The sequence below is a fragment of the Pithys albifrons genome, chromosome 4 (genome assembly GCF_047495875.1).
Source record: "Pithys albifrons albifrons isolate INPA30051 chromosome 4, PitAlb_v1, whole genome shotgun sequence".
Taxonomy (NCBI): domain Eukaryota; kingdom Metazoa; phylum Chordata; class Aves; order Passeriformes; family Thamnophilidae; genus Pithys; species Pithys albifrons.
Genome location: NC_092461.1, coordinates 62,233,047 through 62,260,415, shown reverse-complemented (window position 1 = coordinate 62,260,415; position 27,369 = coordinate 62,233,047). Strand labels below are relative to the sequence as shown.

General features: G+C 39.6%; 2 protein-coding genes across 6 annotated transcripts in view; one reads left to right on the top strand and one right to left on the bottom strand.

The window, feature by feature from the left end:
* LACTB2 (lactamase beta 2) overlaps window positions 1-8,060 on the bottom strand; it is a 29,805-nt gene extending 21,745 nt beyond the window's left edge. The window contains exons 1-3 of one of the 2 annotated variants that reach the window (XM_071554365.1): window positions 7,827-8,060; window positions 7,115-7,278; window positions 5,694-5,817 (exon numbers count right to left, since the gene is read on the bottom strand). In XM_071554365.1, coding sequence (XP_071410466.1) covers window positions 5,694-5,817; window positions 7,115-7,278; window positions 7,827-7,948 — 410 coding nt within the window. In that variant the 5' untranslated portion in view covers window positions 7,949-8,060. The remainder of the gene's footprint in view (window positions 1-5,693; window positions 5,818-7,114; window positions 7,279-7,826) is intronic. The other variant, XM_071554364.1, reaches the window with a different exon arrangement.
* XKR9 (XK related 9) lies at window positions 7,581-26,814 on the top strand. 4 transcript variants are annotated; one of them, XM_071554362.1, is made up of 5 exons: window positions 14,714-14,824; window positions 18,262-18,303; window positions 18,675-18,803; window positions 24,590-24,813; window positions 25,863-26,814. In XM_071554362.1, exons 2-5 carry the CDS (start codon window positions 18,278-18,280, stop codon window positions 26,504-26,506), a joined length of 1,023 nt encoding a protein of 340 aa, XP_071410463.1. In that variant the 5' UTR covers window positions 14,714-14,824; window positions 18,262-18,277; the 3' UTR covers window positions 26,507-26,814. The 4 variants fall into 4 exon arrangements, with proteins under 4 accessions (XP_071410462.1, XP_071410464.1, XP_071410463.1 ...); XM_071554363.1 differs by lacking the exons at window positions 14,714-14,824; window positions 18,675-18,803 and adding an exon at window positions 7,769-7,846; XM_071554360.1 differs by having other exon boundaries at window positions 18,262-18,803.
* The last annotated feature ends 555 nt before the right edge of the window (window positions 26,815-27,369 follow it).

Sequence of the window (27,369 nt, the reverse complement as noted above, 5' to 3'; positions counted from 1 at the left end):
TCGCATTGGCCGTTAAAGGCAGACGATGGAGGAGTTACCGGCTTAGGGGGTATGGCTCCTGCAAAAACATCCCTTGGCCCTGTACAAATCATTACTAAAGAGTCAGTAGTTTCTGTTACCGTCTATGTCTGTCCTCTCCCTCCTGGGCTTGCAGGACTTCTTGGCGGAGATGCCATGACTCAGATGGGAATAACGTTGTCTACCGCAGGAGTGGTTTTTTTCGCCGCGGTCATTGGGCAGCCGCCCCACCCCGACCACTTCAGTGGTTGACTGACAGCCCCACGTGGGTGGACCAATTGCTGCCGACGAGGGAGCGGCTTGTAATTGCTCACCAATTAGTGCAGGAACAATTAGAACAAGGGCATTTAAAAGAGTCTGTTAGCCTGTGGAACACGCCGTATTTGTCATTCCGAAAAAGTCAGGCAAGTGGCGCTTGCTCCATGACTTACGAAAGGTCAATGAGCCGATGGAAACGATGGGAGCATTACAGCCTGGGTTACCAAATCCAGCAATGTTACCTGAGAATTGGCCACTGTTAATCATTGACCTCAAAGACTGCTTCTTTACCATTCCCTTGCATCCTAATGACACTCAAAGGTTTGCATTCACTCTGCCTTCTATCAACAGAGCAGAACCAGCCAAGTGGTTTGAATGGACAGTCTTGCTGCAAGGCATGAAAAATAGTCCCACTTTGTGGCCGCTGCATTAGCTCCACTAAGGAAGGCATGGCCACATATGCTGATGTACCATTGTGTAGACTATATGGTCTTCTGCCAGCAATGGACCTTTGCCTCCGAACAAATCCACATAATTCTTAATACCCTTTCTGCTTTTGGGCTCAAAGTAGCGCAGGAAAAACTCCAGTTTAGCCAGCCCTGGAAATATCTGGGATGGGTTATCTCAGACTCGGTAATTCGCCCTCAGAAACTAACCCTATCTACAGATATTACTACACTGCATGACGCTCAAAAATTACTAGGAGACCTGCAATGGGTACGACCGGTTGTAGGTTTAAGGAATGAGGACCTTGCACCGTTACTGCCACTGCTAACAGGCACAGATCCTACCCAGCCTTGTGTGTATGTCCGGCACACAACATGTTGCCCTTCAGAACATTATAGACAAAATTAACAGTATGTGGACACACCGCAGGATTTTAAATACTCCATTCTCGGTTTTTATTCTCCTCTCCGCCCCGTATGTAAATGCAGTCATTGCCCAATGGCAAAAGAAAAACGGGGGAAACCAGAAGGAGAGAGTGTGTTTAATAGAATGGGTATTCGGTCCTGTGATGCCGAGGAAGAGTATTGTGCCACTCATAGAAAGCATGGCGAACCTTATCATGAAGGCTAGGATAAGAATAGTTGCCATTTCAGGGGCAGAACCAGAATACGTACACTTATCCATGACACTGAGAGAACTCGAATGGGCATTAAAGAATTTCAAGGTGCTCCAACAAAGCTTGTTAGGGTGGTCAGGCTCGGTAACCACACAGTTTCCATCAGGGGAACTTGGGGCTCTGTTAACTACCCAGAAATGGTCAGGCATACCCTTATGTTCTACTCCACCACTTATAGATGCTGTCACCGTGTTCACTGATGCAGGAAAATTGTCAAAAACTGCGGCAATTGTATGGAAAACAGATGATGAGTGGCAGAAGAAAGTGTTAAAGGGGACAGCTAAGGATACGCTGCAAACATTAGAACTTACAGCAGTATGTTGGGCATTTAATAACTGGATAACGAGTTCCCTGAACGTGGTAACAGACTCGCTGTACGTTGCAGGGGTTGCCCAGCATATCAAGGATGCAGCAATAAGAGAGACTGGCAGACCGCAACTACTGCAATTGTTCCAGCAGCTCCAGCAAGCTATTCGACAACGCAGCTTGCTGTATTGTGTCATTCACATACGGAGCCATCAGTGGACCTTAGGTCTCGGACAGGGCAATGAGCAAGCAGATGCGTTAGTCTTTGCTGCAATAACTGTCCACTGTCCACTTAACAAATTCGAGTCTGCCAGGATGGCACATGGTCAGTTTCATCAGAATGCCAAAGGTCTGATGAGAGATTTTGAGCTCTCTCTCACGCAGAAGCCTCTCGGATTGTAAGGACATGCCCTCAATGCAGTCATAATGGGCCTGGGACTGGCATAGGTGTAAATCCACGCGGGTTAAAAGCCTTAGAGATCTGGCAAATGGATGTCACACACGTACCCAGCTTTGGTAGGCTTAAATATGTTCATGTAACAGTTGATACCTTTTTGTGGTTTGTATGGGCCACTGCACAGATGGGAGAAAAGGCCTTACATGTGAAACGCCACTTGACACAGTGTGTGGCTGTCATGGGAGTCCCAGAGACTATTAAAGCAGACAATGGACCTGCATACATCAGTGAGAGCATGAAAAGGTGGTTTCAGCAGTGGGGAATCAAACACTATACAGGTTTTTTTTCCCCCTCATTTGCTGCTTCTTTCTTCTCTGTTTTCCTTGTTGGGAAAATATTTTACAGAAACCAAACATTGAGGATTTAAACTTCCCAGATTATTTTAAACAGCAGCCAGAACTCAAGAAAGAGCAATATCTAACATCTTCAGAAGTTCTTTCTTGCCAAGTAGTAAATTGCAGAATCTCCCAAATATCGTGTGGTCTTTTCATGTGTGACAGGAATTGTGGTGTCTGGGCTAATACAGAAGGGGTTAGTCCTAATGAATGCTGATTTTTTTAGGAGAATGTAATCTAAAGGGCACTTCTAATACAGCAAAATCTAATAAATGATAAAATCACTCAATAATGAAATTTAAAGTTCCGCATAAAGCACATAGTCATTATATGTGATATTAAAGAGCACAACAGAAGCTTTCCGCATTGGAGCTGCTCAAGGTATCATGTCAGAATCACAATCTTCAAAAATTGGGGTAGAAAATGAAAAAAAAGGTTAATTTCCCTAGTCAACCTAGCATAGCAACAGATGCTGGTCAAAAAGAACTAATTCCATCTAATGCAAAACACAGACAGTCTGCACTGTTTTAATGTGTCTTTTAGATGATCCTTGATTCAGGCTGCAAACGTGTTCTGTAATTTAAGAGAGCAGACCTGCATTCCAGTTGCTCCAGTGGCAGGATAAACTGCCAACTGTTGTGTTTTACAGAGTGCAAAACAGTCAGCTACATTAAAAGAAAAAAAATCACAAAACCGGGATTCCTCACTCCCCAACAGGACAGACTATAGTTGAGAGGATGAATAAAACTTTGAAGGAGTACTTAGACAAATTTAAAAGTGAATTAGACATTCAAGAGAGGGTAAACAAGGCGCTCTTTGTAATGAATCATTTGTGTGTCTTTGGGGACAGTTCGGAGCCTGCAGCCCTTCTACACGGCAGAGCTCTGCCTAAGATACAACCTAACTGCGCTGCGAAAGTTATTTATAAAGACCGTAAAACAGGTGAATGGAGGGGCCCTGCTGAAGTAATATTTTTTGGCAGAGGCTATAACTGCGTATTAACACCTACAGGCCCGCAGTGGATCCTAGCGAAGTGGACTAAAGCAGCGACCAAGCAGAAAAACAAAGAGACATCAGAGGACGACAACCAGCGTGGCGACGACGTAACATTCCAAAACCAAACTGTAGGACTTTGCCAATTGTTTATGTCTGTTTAGGTCACGTAAGTTGTAGTCTCTAATGACAATGATGCTGTATTTGCTGTTTTTTATTCTGACCGTTATGAACGTGGTTTGCACTAGCCTGTTGCCTTCCCAAAACATTTAGCTCACCTTTGCCACTGCGACTAAGCAAGAGGAACTTTGCATCAGTCTATCTCAGGTAGGGAATCCTTTCAAAACGTGTTTGATTGGCCTTCCGAGTTTTAACAGCACCGATTTTGTGCCTTTTGGCATTGATGATGCCAGTATGAATTTTGCCTCTATTCGAAATGCACTGAATTGTGCTCCAACTAATAGCCATCCCTGCTGTCAGAATGACACAGGCAGTTGTCTCGGGCACGCAATGGCACAAGCCCTGTGGCAACTGAATACCTCAATGGCTCAGAAGCCTCAGGAATTAGAACTTCTAGGATCTGTTTCTGCAAACAGTTCTGTGTTTTGTGTTTCGTATGCCCAATGCTCAACAATGGCTGGAATGGTCAGCTAAGTATGCTAATGTAACATGGACAGACATAACTCCTTATCAGCCCTTATATGCTAATATTTCCCAGTCAAGCAGCTCCTGGTGCTGGAATGCCAGTGGTAGTTCCAACTTTTCTATTGATACGGTGGTTTCCACTAAAGAGGCAGGAGAAGGCTATTGCCGCCAAGATATTTTCTTACTTGCGGGCATCGAGCTTGGGCTGGAATTCCAACACGAGGAATAGAAGGACCATGTTACATTGGTAAGCTGACCCAATAATCACTGATCTGGTGAGTACCAGTGTTGGGTTAACAAGCCCTTACCTTTGACAACACACTTCAACAAGCTCCTAGTCCTCGCAACAAACTTTTCAAAGGTCTTGGCTAACTAGCCCTGTATTTTTACAACACACTTCAACAAGCTGTCAACTCCCACAACAGCACAGCCAGCCTGTTAAAGCCCTCCAAGAAGTGTGTTGGGATGAGGGACTGATGCAGGCAGTGTGAAGGCAGAAAAGGAAGTTGGGTCAGAATAGGCTGCACCACCTTCACGGAATCCTCTCTGCCAATCACAGTTTGCCTGCCGTGACAGTTGGAATGTTTGAGACAAATCATGCTTACACTTGCTGGTCCTTCACAACCCCAAATTTCAAAATGTGCCATTCTTGTCTTACTTGGACTGAAATTTAAAAAGTTGTTTTCCATCTTTAAATTTTTGGCCAAACATGGGCCACTTAGGGAAGTGAAAGGTCTTCAATATGCAATATGATACTGGGTCTTTTTTACACTAACAAAATAAAATGCTTTTGGACAAATATATCCTAAAAATACTCTTTTTTTAAAAATACGTTTTTCTTTTTCTTCCAATCAACCAACTGACATTCTGCAAGTTGGGATATAATTCCCAGCTAAACTGAGGAAAACAAGCAAACCTTGTGGTTAGAAGAGTAATGCCTTGTTAATGAAAGAAGTCCAGAAACAGAACAATCAGACCTTTTTGGTGTGTCTGTGTGCTTCTGTGAGGCAGAGCGGCTTTCTGTTTCACACTCATTCAATATTACACATTACAGGCAATATGCTCCCTGTGAAGAAGACCTGTCAAACTGGCACCCTATAAGAACCTGATAACTTCAAGGTTTAACATTTAACATTTCAAGTATTAAATGTTTCAATGTCTCCTAGGGAAATATTTTTAAAGTAAAGAGAAAGGAATGCTAAATAATCCATGCAGACTACATACACTTCCACAAAAGTATCAATTTTAATAGTAACTATTTATGAAAGAGTGATGAGAAAGCATGCAAAATTTTATTTGCTTTTCCCAAACACAATATTTCGCTAGGGAAAAGTTCTTAATTTTTCTGCTGAGTCCAAAGACTAAAGGCTAACTCCTGATAATCTGTACTCATAAAACCAATTTCTTTGTATTAACATATCCTGCTAGACCATGTCACGAAATCCACATGCATAAGTGCTGAAAATATTAGATGTAAGGATTTGCAATCATAGAAATTAGGATACATGTACACGTCAGAATTCTGAAGAAAAAAGAACTTGCAGAAATTGGTATTTACCTGAGTGTGGCTCCCTCTGTCTGTATCACATCTCCCTCTTTAAGATAAAAATATTTGTGTCCTCCTTCTATTGTTTCTTCGCAGTGAGGGACATGAGGGAGCTTACAGATGCGATATTCTGACTCTAAAGAAAGAAAATGATGTTTTGAATTTGTCACTTACAAAACTAATTCCATATAGAGGTTACTTTTTAATAAGTACTATTAATTATCACCGGTATGAATACAAAACTAGAAACAAATTCTGCATAGTAACTTTATAGTTGTAAAGCAACCTTACACTAGAGCCAAAACCACCCAACAGTGAAAACCACTGATTCTGAATACTATACCCTGTACCAGCAAAAATCTGAAGATTAAAAAAATCACAAGCAAAATTACAAGAAACGTCAGTAATTATTATATTTTACAAATGTTTCTTCTTGACTCACCAACAGACAACCTTGCCAACCTTTTACAACACCACTAAGATTTCTGTGCTCACATTCTGCTTTCCAATTCACAGAAGCACCACTACTCAACATTTGCCTAAAACTGGATGAAGACTTTTTGACCTGCAACTTCCCTCAGCTTTTATCATTCTGAACTATGCATGAACTTTAAATGCCTTGCCTGGAACAGCTATGGGTAAGAACCCACAAAGGCATCTATATCCCTTGCTAGTCTTTACAACCATGCTCATGGGTTGACAAGACAAAATCCTCAACAAGACACCAACTGTTTTCAGTAGTGCCCAGGCTTCTTTGCAGATAAACACCTGGCAACTTTACAAACTAAAACCTGTGACAAAGCTCATGACAAAGTCCAATGATGTTAGGAATTACTGCATGATCTATACTGATTATTCTCTTCCCAGATACTAAAGCAGAAATACCTCTTACTGTTTACCAACACAAAATAAACGTTTTTAGATCAGAATCTACCTGCAGACTACCCTACCACTTTTCCCTCATGATGTGAGGCCTATGAATTTGTCAGCAACTACTAGTGGGCTCCTCTAAGGAATCTCAAAGTTAGGCATATTTCTTTTCAAAATTCAAGTTATTTGTTTTTACATAAGTGAAAATAACATCAATTTGTCATTGCCGTCAACGTAAAAAGGAAGGAGTATCAAGTTTTTCTCACATCTCTTAATACCATGTAAACTGCTGACAGCACTCTAAATTCTCATTATCCCCACATAAAAAAATCACTATGAAGGTATGTGCAGGTATTGAAGAAAAACGGTAGTACTACAATTACAATATTTAGATTATTCATTGTTCTCATTGAACACACTGTAACAGTATCATGAAATTACGCATAGTTTGTATGAAGATTCCCGCAGAATAATCCAGCTGATTTGCACAGAAGCATTCATGAAATGTTTTTTTCTTGCCACGTATCTACCATTTTCAGCAATATCCCAAATCTCTGGCCTACCACTCGGGATGTTTTTGCAGATATCAGGTATTCCACCAGTATGATCATGATGCCAATGTGTCACTAAAATTTCTTGAATCGAGATATTGAAGTCCGACAGTGCCTGCTTTAAACAGCTGATGTATTCAGGAATAGCGGGCTCTCCGGTGTCAATAAGGACTCTTCTACACACGAACAAAAAAAAAGGGAGGGACACACACCCAGGAGGGAATTAGGAGTGTTCATACGAAACACAAATAGTAATAAAAGCCAACATTGCATGGAAATGTGGCAGTAATGGATGTCTCCATATCCAGATGCCATCTCTTCCCTCCCGATATTCTGTACCCGTTTCACGACAATTTAAAAAGTGGGATAAATTCATCCCACACATCCGGGACAAGTGGCAGGAGCCGCCACTTAGGACGGCCGGGGAGTTGCGCGGCCTGAGCCTCCCCCGCGCTTCCCTCTGGGCGTTCCCCGTCTCAGCCCAAGGCTAGCATGGCCCAAGTCCACCCCCCACCTGCCCGAGCCTTCTCCGGGAGCTGGTCCCGGAAATTTAATGCTGTAGGGTTTATTTCCTCCTTTAATGCCTAATGACGGGACTTGGGCACGGGCCGGCAGGCGCCTCCCGCTGCGGAGGGGAGCACAGCGCCGGCGGGGCGGGGGCCAGGGGCGATCTCCTTCGCCCCGTCCCCTTCTGCCTTCCCCGTTCGCCGAGCAGGGTCGGTACCTGTGCCCGCTGCCCACCAGGTAGGTGTTGGTGCCCTGCAGCGTCATGGGCCCCGGGTTGCAGCCCAGCACCCGCACCACCCGCGACGAGAGCCGCTCGATGCGCGGCAGCAGCGACACCATCCCTGCAGTGAATGCCGCGGAATTCCCCGCTCCGCTCCCCGCAGACGCCCCCGGGAGCGCAGGCGGAAGGGAAGGCTCCGCTCCCCGTGCTCCGCCTCCCGGAGCCGCTCAGGCGCCTTCCGGGCCGGGCCGGCGCTGGGGCCGCTCCTCCCGGCCCGTCGTGTTCGCCTGAACTCGGCCTCCGGCAGCGGGCACTGTGGGGATCCACTGGGATAATGTTCGCTTCCATGGAGAACAGGCCTTTGCGGCATTCCGTTCTCCTTTTCCGGGTCGGTGCCTCGCTGCTGCTCAGTCAGAGACAGGACCGCGCTCTGCTGGTTTCGTCCAGAGCAATTTGTTTTAGGGACAGCTGCACCTTCTCTATATTCCAGGAACATAGACTCATAGAATCAGGAATCATGGAATCAATTGGGTTGGAAAAGACCTCCGAGATAATCGAGTCCAACCCTTGGTCCAACTCTAGTCCATTTACTAGATCATGGCACTCAGTGCCGCGTCCAATCTCAGTTTAAAAACCTCCAGGGGTGAATCCACCACCTCTCTGGGCAGGCCATTCCAATGCCTGATTACTCTCTCCATCCTGGGAGATACTCAAATTTCAAATATTGTCTGATTGTTTTATACCTATAATAGATCCCCTATATTACCTATTACAAATAAATGTAAATTTCTAAGGTGATTATAGTAATACAGAGCACAAAAAAGTGTTTGGTGGTAGCATATTTTTTGCTTAAATGTTTTTTTCATTATGTGAAAGTAGAAGTGAAACTCATATGTGATCTGGACTAATTTCTAGGACTTGCATAAGCAAACAAAACAGATTCTTACTGTCTTCTGAAGGGGCAGAGATCCCCAAACATGATCTTGATAGGAAAACTTCCCAAAGACTTGTTAGAAACTAACAGCTCAGTGTACAGCATGGAACTGAAAAACATTTCACATCTTCAACAGAATTTTGTAACTTCATGAAAATTCAAAGATTGTTTGTTTGTTTTTTATGTGTGCTTAAATGCTAATCTGGGCAAATAATACATGCAATACATTCCAGGAGATGTGCTATTTAAAGCTTCAGCATACTAACAAATGTCTGCATCTTGCCATGCATGACACACTGGTGTCTCCACTCTAACACTACATCTCTTTTCTCCTCCTGTTGCTGGTTCTCAATCTGCCACAGATGCACCTGACACCTTTGGCTTCCTGGGCAGTGCAAGGCAGAGGATGGCATGAGGCAGGTAGACAGCTCTCAGGTAGGTCTGGCTGCCTGCCTAGTCGTGCTGCACTTGCTAGTGTTGGCTCACAACTCCACATTTTCAGCTGGCCTCCAAGGGCAGAGAACAAATGGTGCCTTTCAGCTGCTTAGTCAGACAGCAATGATGCATATTCACTGTCCAGGGACCAACAGCAAGCTTACCTCTAGGCTGTTTCATCAGTGCTAATTTAGCTACAGTTAGTACACTTAAAGTGCTAGGTAACCCTTCAGCCACACAATGTGCAATACCCTGCAGTTACCCACACAGCCAAGTAGTTTGCTTTGTGATGCACAGGTGACTTGCCAGACAATACCTTGTGCAGGGCTGTATTATACAGTAACTAAAAATTCTACTCCTGGCCATGGACTTCACCTGTTAATTGGTTGGCATCACAAAAGCAGACAGAAATTGTGCCACTGATGCTGATAATCCCTATATTTAGGCCTTCAATACAATTTCTTTATCTGATAAACCTTTACTTATTTGAGATTTGAGATGTCTACTTATTTGAAATATAAACACATTGCATTTATTTTTTCTTTTCAAGCTCATTAAAGCATGAACTACAGAAAACAGAAAGGATGTTTCAGGTCAAAGAAAAGAAGCCTTTTTGTGTGCAGGTATGCTGCTGAAGTCAGCAAGAAACCCCTGTACACAACATTCCAGTCTCATATCATTTGCCTGTATACTGTTTTATAAGTAACTGTGACTAGACATGACTTTATGTAATCTAGAGGTGCCCTATTATGCTTATTTTCTAGCATATTTATATAGCTGTTTGTTGGTTCATTCAACCCATTTTCAGGTAATATTTAGTTGCTGTGTCAATAGAAGAAGTTACTACATAAGCCAAAGCAAGCTGTGTATTTAAGTGGTTTTCTACTTCTAAGAAAATTCAGAATGTTTAGTGAAGGTTTCTGAAATTATTTATCTGAATTTTACATATCATTGATTACTCACAAGTAGTAAGGTGCCAGTTATTTTTAACACCACGAGACAGTTTTTTTGTTTGTTCATTTTTTTAAAATAAGAATTGTTTGGGGAACTGTCAACTTGTTCCCCGGGGAATACTTAGGACTGTTATTGTCCTGTGGTAAAGCATTTTCCCTGTTAGGCAGGAGCTGTGAGTCTGTTTCATCTGTAGGTGGCAGCAATGGTGTCTTTGGAAACCAAAGTACAGGTTCTTCTATCATCTTCATTTCCTGCACATGCCTATCTTTTTAAAAAATCTATGGTTTCTCTTCTAATACAGAGGTTAATAGGCACGTGGTGAAAGTCTTGCTGTTATGCTCTAACGTGGTACAAGAAAATAGGAGTGTATATCCTTGAGTGTATATCCTGAAGTTCTTTTGGTTCTCTGAATGTTTTACGTTGTTAAGACAAAATTTTGAGGCAAAAAATGTTCTGAAGTAGATAGTGTTAGACTACCAGTTAAAAAAAAAAAAGCTGAGTTTCAATAATGCTAAAACAAGATTTGGTGGTATACAATGTGATATATGATGCAAGATTAATTTTGTAACAATTATGAGATACACTAGACAGAGACTGGTATGTCTGAAAATCTTACCATGTCACTGTTAGAATTTTTAGCAATCAAGAATCTTTGAGTACTAGCACTTGGCTTTCTTCCACATTTTAACTGTAAATGAGGATAAATTTCTCTCTGCTGTGGCTGTGTAATAGCATAGTAGAAGTAAGCACAAGCATGTCATTCTATGACAATTAGATAGAATCAATAGAATAGTGGAGAGAAAATGTCTTGCGAGACTTGCCTTCATAGGCATTGGTATAAGAAAGTCTTGTTGAGATGATTTTTAGTTTGTAGATTTTGAAGTTATTGTAATGCAATTATAACTGCTATTTATGAAAGTAAGATATGCATGTATTTCTTAGTACTTGCAGAATTTTAATTTCTGTTTCATTGTATTTTATGCTTTTTATCTGGTACAGAGGTAAGTAAAGAGACATTAAACAAAAAGAAATTAAGCGGATTTTGCAGAGAGAAAGGCTGTAGGCTGCAAGATTTCTATATTAAGAGACAAGATTGTGTAGAAAATGTAAAAAGTTGGATCAGCAGATTTGTGGGAGATGATTAGAGGTGATGATGAAGCGACTGGGACATCTCTCTAAAGGCTGAGAGAGTTGGCACTGTCTGTCCCGGAGAAGGCTCAGGTGTTCTCATAAATGCCTTTAAATAACTGAAGTGGTAGTGCAAAGAGGACAGAGTCAGGCTCTTTTCAGTGGTGCTCAGTGCCAGGACCAGAGGCAATGGGCAGAAACTGATCATAGGAGGTTCCTTCTGAATATTAGGAAACAGTTCTTCAGTGTGAGGGTGACCAAGTGCTACACAGGTTACTCAGGGGAGTTGTGTAGTGTCCATCCTTGGAGGTATTAACAAACTACCTGGACATAGTCCTGGGCAGCCTGCTGTAGGTGGCCCTGCTTGAGCAGGGTTGTTAGACCAGATGACCTCCAGCAGTCCCTTACCACCTCAGCTGTTCTGTACCTTTGTGAGATTCTCCCAAAAATCTGTATGTTAATGCTGCTCAGAGCATAAAAATTCATTTAAGGTCAACTTTTGGGTTCCCCGGACAGGTGACCAGGAGTTCTGCTGTAGCAGAGTACCAAGAAACAATGATAATAGAAAACTGCTGAGAGCTTGTACAACTGTACAAGAGTAATTCATGAAGAAGCAGGGGAATCTGTTACACTGAGATGAAGTCATCAGCCAATACATTCTTTCAAGCCATGCATTTTCTCCTGTAACTTCCCTTAATAGCAATGACAAAAATTTCACTGCAAAGCTGAAGTATCAAAAGTAAAGACACACAATAAATCTTCAGAAATTTTCCAGGTCAGCATTTCATCCTGTGTATTCCTGTTTATCCTAGTGAGGACCTTGGTTTCCAATGTCTGAAATAATTCAAAGATAAAATGTTCAATGTCCTGTTAACACTAATCAAAGCAGAAAGAAAAGGTCCTTCCTACCCCATTTGGAAGCAAATAAAAGGATGTGTACTGAATACCAGAGGAGATCTGTCACTATTTAGAAATGTACTTGCTTTGATGCCAAGTATAACCAGAAAACAAATAAATTAACCAGCCAGTAATTTAGCTTGTGAGCTGCTTGATTTACAGTCCATGAATCAGATACACAAGCTTTGTCTCTCTGTCTCTGTGCTACAGAGTTTTTGTCATTTTTAAATTGTAACAAAGGTCACAACAGTGTGGTTGTGACTTGGCTGATTTAAATCTGTAGGAGTTGTTATTTAGGCATATAGTTTGCAAAGCCTATTACAAATTTTAAAAAGCTCTGGTGGAGCTATAAGAATTTGAAACTATATATCAGACTCAGTATATAATGTATTTATTGTTCTGATGCTAGATTACGTATGTTTTAATAATTCCCATCTTGCAGTCTCATCCACTAAAGTCCCAGTGAAGTGAATGTTGTGAAGAACCAGTGGCAAAGTCCATTCCACTGGATTTTCTGCAAGTGGAACAATCAAGTCAGGAGTATGCAAGACAGGATGGGCGTAGTGAATCTCTTTTGTTTTTCACAGCAAATACCACAGAGATTTATATTGCTGTCAGATGTTCAATTTGCTGCAAAAACACACAGTAGCTTAAGTCTAACCATAGAATAAATATCATCACCAAAAGCTATATTCTGACAGAGTACTTGTATTCATTTGGTCATTTATGGGACAGAACAAGCATCATTGTAATTGCTAAGCTGCTGCTTCTCTGAAGTTACTGGGATTTTATTGTGGAGCAATATACAGCTACATCATTAGCTGGTGCATTCATGTTGCTCATAGCCATTGCAAAGATCTTGTTGGGCATGCATGCAGTAGGCCTGTTATCTTTGAATCCTCCCCAAGATGATTCTGCACAGGCAGAAAGGCCTCTGCTGTATTTATTGAGAGGGTCATTATGGCTACTGCATTGCCCCACTGATGTTCTAAGCTGTTTCCCCAGTGTGTTGCCTTGCTGGAATGAATGATGTGCAATTGAACTAGGAATAATGCAGAACTGTTTTTGTTGGGGGAAGGCTCAGAGCCTGGCCATGATATCCTTCCTGCACAACCCACTAACCAGTGCTGACAAGGCTGACCAAGGGCACTGTAACCTTGGGAAAGCCTGACAGCAGGTAAACAACCATGAAGTCAGGGAAAAACAGGCTCCAGACAGCACCAGTGCCTCGTGGCTTGTTGCATGAAGGCTGCCCTCCATCCAATCACCATAGCCATGAGAGCGCGTGGACTGTCGTGCTGGGCCAATCACAAGTTGTTGTTGCACGCGCGATAGTTCAGGAAGGCATATTAACCTGTTCGTTCCATAATAAGCAGACATTGACATTGATTGATTGATTGATTGATTGATTGATTGATTGATTGGGATAATAAAGTTGGAAGCAAAGCATAGGTGAAATCACCTTGACTTCCGTTGCCAGAACCCAGGGAACCATCGGGGTAGCTAGCTGGGGCGCGAGGTACAATCCCTAGAAGAGGTCTTCCCTCTTCATGTTTTGGATTCAGACACTGTGTATTTAGCTTTGGAAAATTCACTTGATCTGTTGATTCTATTCTTCAAGTGATGATATGAAAATAATGGTATTTCAAGCACTGCAAGGATTGCTTAAGAGTAGAATGTTTCTGACCTATAAGGGGGGAAGCAGGAAGGTGCACAAGAAAAGGCAAGCATTGATGTTTGCTATGAAGACACTGATAGCATTGTGCATCCTGTACTAAGAGCTATAAAAGCTATAAACTGCTCTGGCTGAGGGTGTGCATCATCCTGTGCAGGACAGTCATCGAGCCGTAATTGCAACACCTGTACCTTGTGCCCTACAGCTATTTTAAACATGCGTAAAAATTTCATATTGAGTGCCAATAACTCAGCTAGAGCAGACTCTTGCAAACATCTGTAGTTTTAACAGAGGAAAACAGTTTTACTTGTTTGTCCCTGGATACATGCAGACTCTTCATGTATCATTGCACATAAAAGCTTTTTGTACATTTTTTAAAACTGTGTTGTACTACAATTTTCAACTGAAGCAAAAAAAATGTATTTTTGTATAAATTTTTTGAGATATATACAGGGGTATACTGGTAAATAAATGAATTTATATATATAAGCAAACATATACGTATGAACACACACATATATACATGCCTAGTATCTATCTGTGAAATATCTATTGACTTTTGCTCAAGAGGTCTAATGAACTAAAGTCTAAGTTTGAACATAGATTCACAGACATAGAAAGATACAAAATTCTACTGTTTTAAAAAATTTTATGGAGTAAATTGTTAATTTATTGAAGGGAATTTTGTAATCTGTTAAATTTAGTAGTATCTATAGATAGGGAGGACTTTTAAATTTTTAGAATAGAATTTCTGTAATATATTCATAAGAATGACAGTTCTTTACAGGTAGGAAATCATTAACTGTGTCACATGGTTTCCATATGAATTTAGTTTCACTTTGTATTATATCAGTAATCCCTTCAACTTTCCTTAGATTGCAAACCTTGTAAAGGTATGGGTGGGAAGCCTGCAAATATGCAAATCTACAATTTTTTGAATTGAAAAAACCTCTATCCATGGCCAGTATTAAGGTAATCATGCATTTTTAATAGAATTTTAAATGTATAATGAGAATGGAAGGATTTGCTGATCACATTTTATTGTTTCTGCTTTATCAGAAGATGATCCTGTGCAAGTATTTTAGTTTTTAGAGTAGTTATATTTATGTTGACTGACAGACACTTTACTCTTCTTTCTCCTGTCATGTTAGATCTCATATGTTTAATAAGACTGGGGACAATATAATTGTGTGATATAAGACACTCTCCTCTGGCTCTTAATTGAACACCACCTTGCACATGAGACCATGGTGCTCTTTGGAATGCTATCATGCATTAAATTTAGGGGATATTAAAGGCTGAGATCTTCAACAGCGATTTCATCTGTGAGCAGGTGCACCTATGAACAGACATTGGTGCTTGCACTTGGAATTAAGACTTTGGACATTTGTGAATACAGATTTGTGAGTCTCTGGTAGCATGTTTTTTAGGTTGCCATGAGAAATATGTCTTACCAACAATTCCAAGGCTCTTTCAAGACTGGATTCCTTATTCAAGATAATTATGAGACAGTGAGCAAGCCGTCATGCTTGGTGTGGCTCTTCATTTGTCTCAGCTTACCTGATGGCTTCATATACCACCAAGATGTCCAGACAGGTCTGCAGACTGCTGGCATGGTAGCAGTTTGGACAGTGGGCTTGTCAGAAGCAGAAATCACCTGGCTCACAGCTACTCTTCTTGCTGTTGTTTCAGAGGAGTCTGAAAGTAGCCTATAAAACATCCTTTCTTATGTTCCCCTTTGTGAAGTGCTCAGATACAAAAAAATAGGGAAGCTGTAAAGAGAGAGGAACCCAGTTACTTTTTTTTATTCATTTCAGGTGCAAACTTAGAGGCTACTCCTTGCCACTGGAATCTCTAGTACAGTATTACTCATTGAATGTGAACCTTGACATACTGCTTACTTTGGCCATAAATTCCTTCTGAAGAACTTTCTGTTTGAATTCTGCTATTGACTACTGTTTTACTCTTGTGCTTCCTGCAACAGTCAAATGGTGAACCTGGTCAGGCTTGTGGGGTTTTCTTTGTTTGTTTGCTTTGCTTTGTTTTGCTTGGGTTTTATTTGTTTTGTTTTGGTTTTGTTTTATATTTGTTTTTTTTTTTTTGTTTTAATCTGTTCTAAAAGCAATGCATAATGTTGTTACAAAAAAGGGTGCAGCTTCACAAAGGTAGTATGTCAAGTTGCAGAGTTACATGATGTTACATAAATACAGTTTCCTTTGAAATTTTGGTGAATGAGCTGTAGTAATAAACTCTTAAGTTGGTTTGTACACAAGTTTTCAGATATAAAACATTTCAAAGAATCAGAGAACAGTTGGGTTTGGAAGGGACCTCTGGAGATCATCTATTCCAACCCCCCATTAAAGTAGGTTCGCCTGGAGCACATTGCACAGAATCACATCCAGGCGGGTTTTGAATATCTCCAGAGAAGGGGACTCCACAACCTCTCTGGGCAGCCTGTTTCAGTGGTTTGTCACTCTTAAAGTTTTACCTCATATTCAAATAGAATTTTCAGTGTTTCAGTTTGTACTTGTTCCTTGTCCTTTTTCTGGGCACCACTGAAAAGAATCTGACTCAATCCTCTTGACACCTGGTCTTAAGGTATTTGTATGCACTGATAAGATCCCCTCTTGGCTGTCTCTTTTCCAGCCTGAACAAGCCCAACTTTCTCAGGCTTTCTTTGTGAAAGAGTTGCTCCAGTCCTCTAATCATCTTCATAACCCTCTGCTGGACCCTCTCCAGTAATCCTTGTCTTTATTGAACTGGGAAGCTCAGAATGCAGCCTCACCAGGGCAGAGAAGGGTAGAATAACCTGCTTCAACCTGCTGGCCACACTTGTTACAGTGTACCTCATGTGCACTCTTGGCCTCACAGACACATTGCTGGCTCATGATTAACTTGTCGATTTGTGTTTGTAAATACAAAGTTTAGTTTATGCTGGACTTTGTACCGAAATCCACTTCTCGGAATCTAAATGTGAATTGGATATAAATTGCGTTAGCTATTTCAAAGAGATTAGTTGTATTTTATTGGAGGGGATAGGAAAGAACAGCAAAAGGATTCCAACTATCCCAGCTGTAAGATTGCCTGATCTTTCTGACCTCTTCTAGGCCAGGACCTGAAACCTAAGTAGAAGATAGAATGAAAGGCTAGAAATAGCTAAGGCCTAGAAAAAAAATAATGTTTAGACACTCAGTCCCTTTTAAGGCTTTTATGTTTCACTTGTCTTTATTAGAAAATTAAGAGTTTAAATTAGCTTTTTTGAATTTGTACCTGGGTCACAGCCTAGACAAACCCAGTCAACCAAGCAAAGAATAGTCATGCCTTTGTTCATGGATTATTAACCAATTCTCTCATTTCATTTGTCTGTGACAGTGTGCCTGAATTCACAAAAATCCAAAGGGACCTCCGTCTACATGCCTTTTCCCTGCTCCAAGATCCCTGGTGCAGCTGTTCACTATGTATTGACTGCTGTTGTTTGGCATAGGGACTAGCCCAAACCCAGTTCTTTGGCATGTCCTGCATCTCATTCTTTGTGTTTGCTGCCAGCATCTTTTTCCTAAGAGATGTAGATGAAATAAAGGGCATTTTTTTATAGCTTTGCAGAGGTGGACATGAACGGGACAAAGAGTGTACTGCCCTAGAGTTTTTCTGTTTCACCTGGCAAATACCAAAGATTACAGAGTAAAAGGTGTAGGAACTACCTAAAGAAGTAACAAGAATCCTTGAAGTGTTGGGCAGTGTAAAGGTAGTTCAAACTGCGAATTAATTCTCTTTGTACTGGACTATGTGGTTAGATTATGTGTGTGTGTAGCTACTACTCACACACCTTGGAAAACAATTCTCAAAGAGGTGTAGACTGATGCAGGCATGGTTCCTTGTAAGCCTCTTTAACAGGAGAGCTGCAATCCTATTCAGCACACTCTTGCTACATGTGGGAAAACAAGCAGGAATGACAAAACCAGTAGACATACACACACAAATGCAGTAATACCATTGGAAATTGCAGAATGATATGTCCTCTGATATGAGGGTGTGTAGTCAAAACAAAAGTTTTCTCAATGTTTGGTGCTGTGCAGAGTAAAGAAGAGCTCAGAAGTTGAGAAAGTTCTGAGAAGGAATCAATCTTTTCTCCATAAACTGCTTTTAAAAACTTGCTTGTTTCTTAGTGTTTTGCAACTGTTAGGAATTATCTCAACATCTGCTTGAGTGGAGAGTCAGTGATTGGGAGAGTGAGTGACCTCAGCAGGTTCAGAGTGCACCTCTCTTGGGTTGATTGTTCACCAATATCTCAGTACATTCTGCATTTTGTACTTGTTTAAATGGTTGTTAGAATTTAAAGAATTTGCTGTATGATACTTTAAATGATGAAGATACTGTTACTGCTAACCTTCCTTTTTTCTTCTTTTTAGGAGCCAGTAATGAAGAATGACTCCACCAATTAAAAAGAAAATGTACATTTATCTTTTCCAGAATAAATGTGTATCAATGAATTTAATTTAATATTTAGATCAAGAACACAGAAAAATGCAAGTCCCTTTGGTGTAATAAAAATGCATAACCTGACTTTCCTTTGTTTGGAGAGGTGATATCATCAGTAAAAAGACTCCATTGTAGTAAAGCATTTAGATTCCTTTACATGAAATGAGGAGAGAATGATAATTGTGAAAGTCTAATACATGATGAAATTTACTAAGAAGAATTTTGGTTTTTTAGTTGGTGGAATTATAATTTATGTAGTTGATATTGGAGTGGACTTTTGGGTAGCTAGTAAATATTTCTGTCAAGGACAATATTCTTGGAGTATATTGATATTGTGTTTTAGAGGTGTTTCATCTTTAATAACTCAGAGATTTAGTTATGAATGGTTTAAAAACGACTGGGAAGTTACTGATATTGGGAAGCTGAAATGGATTTTTCTAGTTCATCTCTTTCAGTGTGGAATTTTTATAAGGTAAGCACACTTTAAAATGAACAATTGTGTTGCTTTAAGACAGTTATTAAGAAATGCTTAGAATGGCTTCAGGAGCAACACCAATTCTGTCCTTAACAACTTGGGATTCTTGAAATGATAAGATTACCAAATTATCTTCCTTCATTTCTTCCCTTCTTTCTTTGCTTCTTACATTTCTCATATGCCTGTTACACTACTTGATCCGTCTTTGAACTAGGGAACTTGGGACTCATAGAATGGTTTGGTTTGGAAGGGACCTTAAGTATGATCTCATTCCAACCCCTCTGACATGGTCAGGGATACCTTCCACTAGACCAGGTTGCTCAAAGCCCCATCCAGCCTGGCCTTGAACACTTCAAAGATGAGGCATCCACAGCTACTCTGGGGCATCCACAGCTTCTCTGGGCAACCTGTGCCACTGCCTCACCACCCTCACAGGAAAGAGTTTCATCCTAATGTTTAATCTTAACCGTCATCTTGAAGCCATTCCCCCTTGCCTCTCACTACATGCCCTTGTATAGAGACCCTGTCCAGCTTTCTTCTAAGCTCCCATTAGGTACTGGAACTGGTGAATTACAAGCTGCTACCCTTTAGGTACTGGAACTTTGTCATGTTCGTACAATGCAGAGCACAACCTGAATCAGTTTGGTTATGTTATCACACTGCCAATGCCTAGTAACAAATATGAAAATTGTATGTGTATACACTTATGTAGGTACATGTATTAAAAAAGAGAAAAACGAAAGTAAAAATATTTCATATCTAATAAGGCTTTAGTTTCTTTTAATGAAAAGACTGTATACCTGCAATTGTATTTTATATGAAATATTATTCTCTACAAGGAGACAAATTTAAGTTGATAAAGTATATATTAACTATGCTGATTAAAATGATTTTCAGGCTGACCCATCTAAAGGGCTCACACAGATGTTGGTAAAATTAAGAACAGTCTGTGACAAAACAGACAACAAGACAATAACACAGTCAGGGAATGTGGGAAAATGGGACATTTCCCTAGGGAACCATATGAATTCTGGAGCCATCTGATGCATAGCAGTTTGCAACCTCAGTCAAGGACACACCTGTGGGAGACTAAATTTTAGCAATTTCTAACCTTTGCTGTCAGAATAGAAGACCATGCAGGCAGCAGGGAAGTGGTGGCATCACCAAAGCTGGAGATATTTAAAATAGATGTGGCATTTAGGCACATGGTTTGGTGGTGGACTTGGTAGTGTAGAGCAATGGTTGAACTCAATAATCTTAAAGGTCTTTTCTAATCTAACTATTCTATGATTCTCTGTGTTCAATCATATTTTCTTAATATAGATTTACTGACCTAAGTATTCGCTTAATTGTATTAGTTTCATGGATTTAATGCAAGTATTTTGATAATTAGAAGGTAAAGTTTAGCATGCAGCAGACAGTGTTTCCTTTGATTAATGATTTATACAATGTTGAATACTGTGACTGTGTGACCAGCATTTAGACAGGACAGTCTTTATTACCAGGCTGCTCACACCCTGCCTGTATGAATTTCCAAATGGCACCCAAATAATTCTTCATCAGTGTAGTTTGAGGAGATGGGATGTGTTGTGTAATACTGAGGCTGTGTTGCAAAGTCCTCAGTGGAAATCTGAGGGAAAGCTGTGATATGGAAACATTGGCAAGGCAGTTCACCAGTCGCTTGTGAAGGCTGTGAAGCTGTGAAGCAATAAAACCAAATAGCTGTCACCTTTGTCTCCCAGTCAGAGACAAAGCCTTCCTAATTTTAAGGGAGATAAGGAGCAAACTTCATCTATTATGAAATGATGATGAAAATGTAGGAGCACCTCCTGATGGTGTAGATATGTTTCCCATGAATGTTTATAACAAGCAGGAGCTCTGTCATCTGTGTTCTCTACAAATCAACATGACAAAGGCAGAAACCTTTTTCTGTCAAAGTGAATATGATATTCAGAAACCCTCATAATTCTTTACTGTTCACATATAATTACTCCAATTGTAAAAAAAAGTGTTTTTTACTCTGTTGGCTTTAAAGTAACTTATATACCTTGAATTAATGAAAAATATATTCTCTTTAATGAATTTAGAGAAAGAAAAGTAAATAGTAAACCTACATTTCTCTGTATTATTGACATATTCATTTAACCTTCAGTTTAATATGTACATCTACTTAAAATACATAACTACAATACTTTTAATTAATGTGGGAGTTTTATTACAATTGAAGTAACTTTTTATAATTTATGAATATTGAAGCACAGAGCTCCTATAGCAATAAATATATGAAAATAGATTATAGGAATATAACTATGATAGGGTGAGAGCAGGCACAGAGTTTAGGTGAGGTGTGGGCGTGATTGAATACTTTGGCAAAATGTCAAATATAAACCAAAGCAACAGAGGAGAAAATTTGAACCTGACCTACCCTTTAGTATGGACTGAACTTTTCCCTAGGCTGGGAATGCAGTTGTTCAACACTGGGCCTAAAAGTTGGCTATGAGCCCTTCCTAAAATGTCCTTCTGTTGCATGCCAAATGGGCAGATGAGAATGGGAGTGTAAGCTCAAAATACTCTTAAAAGATGAAAAATTTCTTGCAGTGAACTACTGTAAGGTACATAGACATGTGGAGCTTAGAGAACACCACTTTGCCTAATACATAGTGAAGAACAATAGAAGTATTTGGACTTTTCTAGAAAAAACCCAAAGCATTATATACAGTATTCAAAGTGAGAAGTACACTTCATGGTATACTGTATCATACCATCTTATAACAATATAAACCTAGTATGCCATGCTCAGAAGGAATGTTCTTCGAAAACTGACAGGTGATTTCAGGTGTGCATCCAGCTGAAATATTCCTCTTAGGATGTGCCTTGCATATCAGTTGCTGTCTCAGATGTGAGTTCTGCAGCTTGAAATTTGTGCAGGTGGTTTCCACTTCTTGCTGCTTGGACAAACACAGGCTCTGGTGAGTGAGTCCATGGACAGCTAACAGATCTGTCTACCCAATTGTTTTTTCTTGAAAACATTGCAGACTTTCCAGATGTGTACATCTCAGATGAGAACCAGATGTTTTGGAATACTAATTGTTTTATAAATGGAAAAAGCTGTAGATGCCTTGCCAAAGAGTTCAGTTCTTTGCTTATGAGTGATTACTCAGAGAACAGTAAGATAAATACACAAAAACATAAAAGTAGAAGAGTATCCTCTGGGAGTAAATAATGGATCTAGAGCCAGCTCATGGAATGACCTGAACAGCAGGGATGCAGTCTATGAATCTCTGCAAGGAGAAGAGAAAAGGTTCTAAGGGTCTTTAATAGGAACATAGCTGCTCCACACCTACTCCTACTGATGCTTCCATGTTGCAATTCTCACTTTATGGTCAACATGCTTTAACATAGCACAGAATAAGCCATGAATCCTCTAGCCTGCACTTAACCCAGGACCTGCCAACCTCAGCTGTCTTGCTTGTACCTGTGGAAGAACCCCTGACACTCTCCCCTGTGGTCTAAGGATTTGGTCTTTAAAGGTGATGAAGATGTTAAAATTATGACTCCTGAAGGAGTCAGGAATTCTTCCTAGCTCCCTTTGTAAGGGTAATGGTACTGTAATTCAGACGAGATGATCCTATGAGATCTGGGTGTCTAACGATCTGCTGCCTTCTGTTCTCTACATATGAGAAGTGCAGTGGCATGGGTTTCATTGGGTGTGTAGTCTGTATGATCCTGTGGATAGTCAAGGAATTGAGAAGCTGCACTTTAACATGAATCTTGAAATCATGTCAGATGCAGCATTAGAAAATGGAATCAGGAGGCAAGCTAAGGCATAGAACCTTGCCTTTCTCAGCCTGCACATTAGCAGGCTTGCACAGCTAAGATAACCAAGTAATGCTGTATGGTGTTCTGCTTAATTTCGCAAGAAAATAGATCTAAATGAATGATGTAATTGTCATAATCTGTTTACTAAACTAAATTATTCTTTTGAGGGGAAAGCCTTTAGTGGTGTTTATAATGCTTGAAAAATTGACTGAATAACAATTAATTTTATTAGAAAAGGACTACTTCTGTCCTTGCCTGCTGATTACATTCAGAATGGGTTATTGGAGAAGAATACTGGAAGTGCAAAACATCTGGAAACTAAATAGACAAATAATAGAGAGTGGTGTCTGAAGGCTATTATGATCAAAATCCTGTTTATGGGCAAACACATGGATTTATATACTTATAAAGCCAAGAACTTAGTATAGTGACATTCTAACAGTTGATTCCAATAATTATTATTAGTCTAGATCTATTATTACAGGAAAAGAAAGAATACTTCTTTGCATAAAAATATTCAGTAATAATGATAATAACCCAGTTGAAATTGTTATGTACATATTTCTTAGTTCCTGTTCCTTTTTTTTCCTGTGTTTTGCTTACCTTTTCTCTGCTCCTCTGGATTTTACAGTTATCAGCAGTTTCATTCTGGTGTCTGGGGGCGTTATGGGTGCTACCAGTGTCTGGAGTCTTGCTAGGAGGAACCATGATGTTCCATTTAATGGTTTCTTCTTCACTATTACGATCCACTTTGGGTCTTTCTTCGACGTTAGCACAGTATTAGACTGCTTTCTGTTCACTTCTCTGCAGCTTCATGTTACATCCAAACTTTTACACGTATTAGATACAATTTCTTTGTTCTCTTTGCTACCCCTAAAATTAGTTCCATCCAGCTGCAGGTCTATGTTTCTAAAACTGACTATTGGTGAGTTCTTTATAGCCATGGAGTCTCCAGTGTAAAGCCATCCCTTATCATCTCATGCATGTACTTTTCTACACTGTATCCTGTGTCTCAGGATCTCTGCTATCATAGCGGGACTAGAGTTTTCTATCCTACATCATCATGTATGTCATAAATACCTCATTCAATACAGAATATCTGCTCATTACTGTTATATAAAACTATGACTGTACAGCACAAAAAAGAAAAAATAAAACAAATTGTCAACCTCATCATTTGGAAGAAATCACCAGTTTTTCACCAGAAAACCCAAGCTAAAGCAATACACAAAGTCACAGATAGGTAAGGTAAGAAAATTTCAAACAGAGCAAGCCTGGCAAGCCTGAGTTCTGACGCCTTGCAAATCTTATGCTGCATTAGCAGCAATGACAATGCCTATTTACCTTCATACTAAGGAGGATACTTTGTGCTTTCACTTGTTTACTAGTTCCAAAAGAGTCTGTGTTTGCTGCTGAACAGTTTGACTGAAAAGAGGTCTTTAGCTGTGAAACCCACTTCTGTAATTGCCCCTTTAATCTATTACAGAAAAGGGCGTTTCCTACCTTTCTTGATTTCCAAAGCACTAATGCAATGAGTCAGATCCCTCGCCAGGGCTGTGTGTGAGTCCATTAGGGGCAGTGAAACACTATGATTTCCAGCAGCTGGAGTTCTACATTTCCAACATCAGGTTATAGCCACCATCCTGTTTTCTCAAACCCAAGTGTAAAGATTACAATGTACAACAGCTTGTTTCTTCCTTAATTATTAAAGGAGATTTTGATTAAAATGTAAGTGTTTTCTCCTCTCTAAGGTACTATTTGCACCTCCAGGCCTGAAGCAAAAGTCCTGAAAATGGGAAGAAGTGCTAGGTTTCATTTATCTCTGAGCAAAGCATTAAGGATATCCTGAACAGAAAATATTCTTTATGAATGGAAAATTAAATGGGAAAAGTTGTCAGGCTATGTCATTTTATTGAGTTCTCTTCTAAGAACTGCTGTCTAAATAGTTTTCTCTTTTTTAATAGGTATTGGTTTGCTTTGAAATATGGCTTCCAAGCTGCATTTAAAGAGAAAAGCAGTGGAGATGCTTCAGAAACAGACCCTTCCAACTTAATTCAAAAACAAGCTATTGATGCAGTGACTGATATTAACATGCTCAGGGTATTCAAAACTTTTCTTGAGACCACACCACAACTTTTTGTCCAAATTTACATCCTCATGGACCATGGAAAAACTGATTTCTATCAATGTAAGTCTGTCCTTTTTTCCTTAATTTGTAATTTGAGTATCTTACCTAAAAATATAACTCATGATTAGATTATATTTTAAACATACCTTGGAAAACATATATTCCACTGTATAATCACTCTTCATTTAATGAGATTTTCTCTTTAGTAAATGGTCCATTCTGCTAAATTTAGCTATAAAAAGTCATAATATCTTAGAAATATAATGATATGACGCTTGACAATAAGCTATTAATACCACGGATTTGTAGAGCAGTTTGGTTTGTGTTGTTTTGCTTACAGTTTCTTTTAAAACTGCTAGCTGGGTATCTTGAAATCAGCAACATACTTAAAGCAGCCCTATGAGCTGTCACTACCATCACCCATGTTACGATGAGGTCAGAAATAAAACTAAGGACATATCAGCATTGTAGAATGCAATATGAGGAAGAGATACTGGTTCAACTCTCAAAAGCAAGACAGCACCTGCACTGTTTCCAGCTCTAAAACTAGCAGGAATATTGGCAAGATATTGACTTTTTAAGGGTTGGAATTTATCTAACCAAGTGGACAGATCTGCATTGCTGTCTAGTGTTCCTTCGTAGTCCATGGAGTCAAGAGGTACTCAGGCAAAATGGGCAGACAAATCTCATCATATATATGACCATGTGAAGAGTCAAGTCCTAGATAGAGATTTCTACATTTTAGACACCCCAGACTCAGTATCAGTTGAGTTGCAAATTTTTATGGTCAATTTGCAATACTTTGGGAATTCCTAAGTCTCCTGTGGTTGGAGATGGCAAATATGACACACTGTTTAGGCAATACCATTAAGAACAGAGGCTGGTCAGGATAACATAGGCATATCAAACAGCATCAGATGCCTAGATTTAGGTAACTAAAGTGAGCCATAAAATTAAGGTGAGTTGTTTCAGAGCACAAAGTAAGTATAAAATTGGGGTAAAGAAAGTGTTAAGAAAGCATGTATTTGTCCAAAACTTCATCCAGAAATTATAATGTAAAATAAGTATATTTTTCTCTGGTTTAATATTTTTCCTTGTGTTTTGTTTAGATGCAGCCATTTTTATGTCTTTTTGTGGTATTTCCTCTTCAGTGGTTGATTATCAGATATCGTTACGAAAAGCTCTGCCTGACAAAGATGAATTTCATGGGCCTTCAAAGTTCATGTATCTCTTCTATAAACTGCTTACCATCACTTCCTGGGTACTCAGTATTTCACTGATCACTCGACTAAGTGTTAGAATTTCTGTAATTGTGCTGATCTTTCTTTGGGTCTGTGGCTTCACTTGGACATTGAAACAATGTACAACATTTTGCAAATCTAAGAACATGGAATATCTGTACAGAATAGTAGTTGGAACAATCCTAATTTTCACATTTTTTAACATAAAGGGGAGAAGAACAAAAGTTTGCATTTCTATTTATTATGCTACTCACACTGTAGTAACCCTTGGTATTTTGTTTGTATATATATTCTGGAAACCTGCCATTATCAAGGAAATATATTTTACAATTGTGAGCATCTTAACTATTTTTAGTCTGGTGTTAGGTATTATTTTTCTTGTTGTTTATTATAGGCATTTTCATCCCAGTATTTATTGCAGATCACTGGCATATTCAGATGAAGTTGACGGAGTGGCAGGACAAAACAACGGAGTGAAAAGTGGTAGATTTCAAAATTTCTTAATGCCATGAATACTATAGATTTTTTTTTGTGCAGACTTCAAAGCAAATACCTGCTGAACAGTTGGTTTCTCTGTCATTGTTTCTCATGTATCATGACATCAGGGATCAGTTATTGGCTTTGAATAACTATTTGTTTTCTGTGATGCTGTACAAAGACTCTGTAACATAAATATTTATCCGCTGGTGAAAACTACTTTTGAAAAAGAAACAATCTATCCAATACAATCTGCTGTTTTAGTTTTATTCACAACACAAATATAACATAGGAAAAGCTAAAAGTTATTCAAACAAAACCTAGCATTAAACCCACATTCTATTCATTTATGTTGATTCTGTTAAAAACAAGGCTCGCTTTTTCTTTTTCCTTGCTGGAAGGGAAGAGAAGTGCATTTGAAATAACTGAGGGCAGTGATCAGTTGTCTGCTTTTCCCCATTATTGTAAGAGCTGCAGTTCATCTTTAGATGCACATAGTAACAAACTATACTGCCTTCTCCCTAAAAAACCCCTGAAGAAGAATAGCTTTGATTTTTGGCCCAATCACTGTCTTGCCACAAGGAAATTTGGGAAGATATTTTCAAGCCTTTTATCTTCTACGTGTTTTAATGACTCCTTTATTGGTTTTGTTCTGTTAATCTTGCACAGAATCTTCTGTATTGAGGTGCAATGCCTGCTTGTCCTAGGTTACAGTAGCAGCCTGAGTGATTTATGGATGGCAACAGGAGTCTTGCATGCAAAGGAAGTACTATCTTCTGTAAAGCTTGCATCTCGTTTGGGCTCTAAGATGCAACATTTAAATACTGTTTCCACTGAAATATGAAGCTGTGCAAGGTATACAGTGGTACAGTATCTTTCATCTGTGTCACTGGAGAAA

What these genes read in the sequence shown, in the direction of transcription:
- XKR9 (XM_071554360.1), top strand. Translation starts at nt 18,529, where the DNA reads ATGATGAAATTTACTAAGAAGAATTTTGGTTTTTTAGTTGGTGGAATT. An exon ending in CAGTGTGGAATTTTTATAAG is followed by an intron (nt 18,804 to 24,589) that starts GTAAGCACACTT and finishes CTTTTTTAATAG; the next exon opens with GTATTGGTTTGCTTTGAAAT. An exon ending in AAAAACTGATTTCTATCAAT is followed by an intron (nt 24,814 to 25,862) that starts GTAAGTCTGTCC and finishes TGTTTTGTTTAG; the next exon opens with ATGCAGCCATTTTTATGTCT.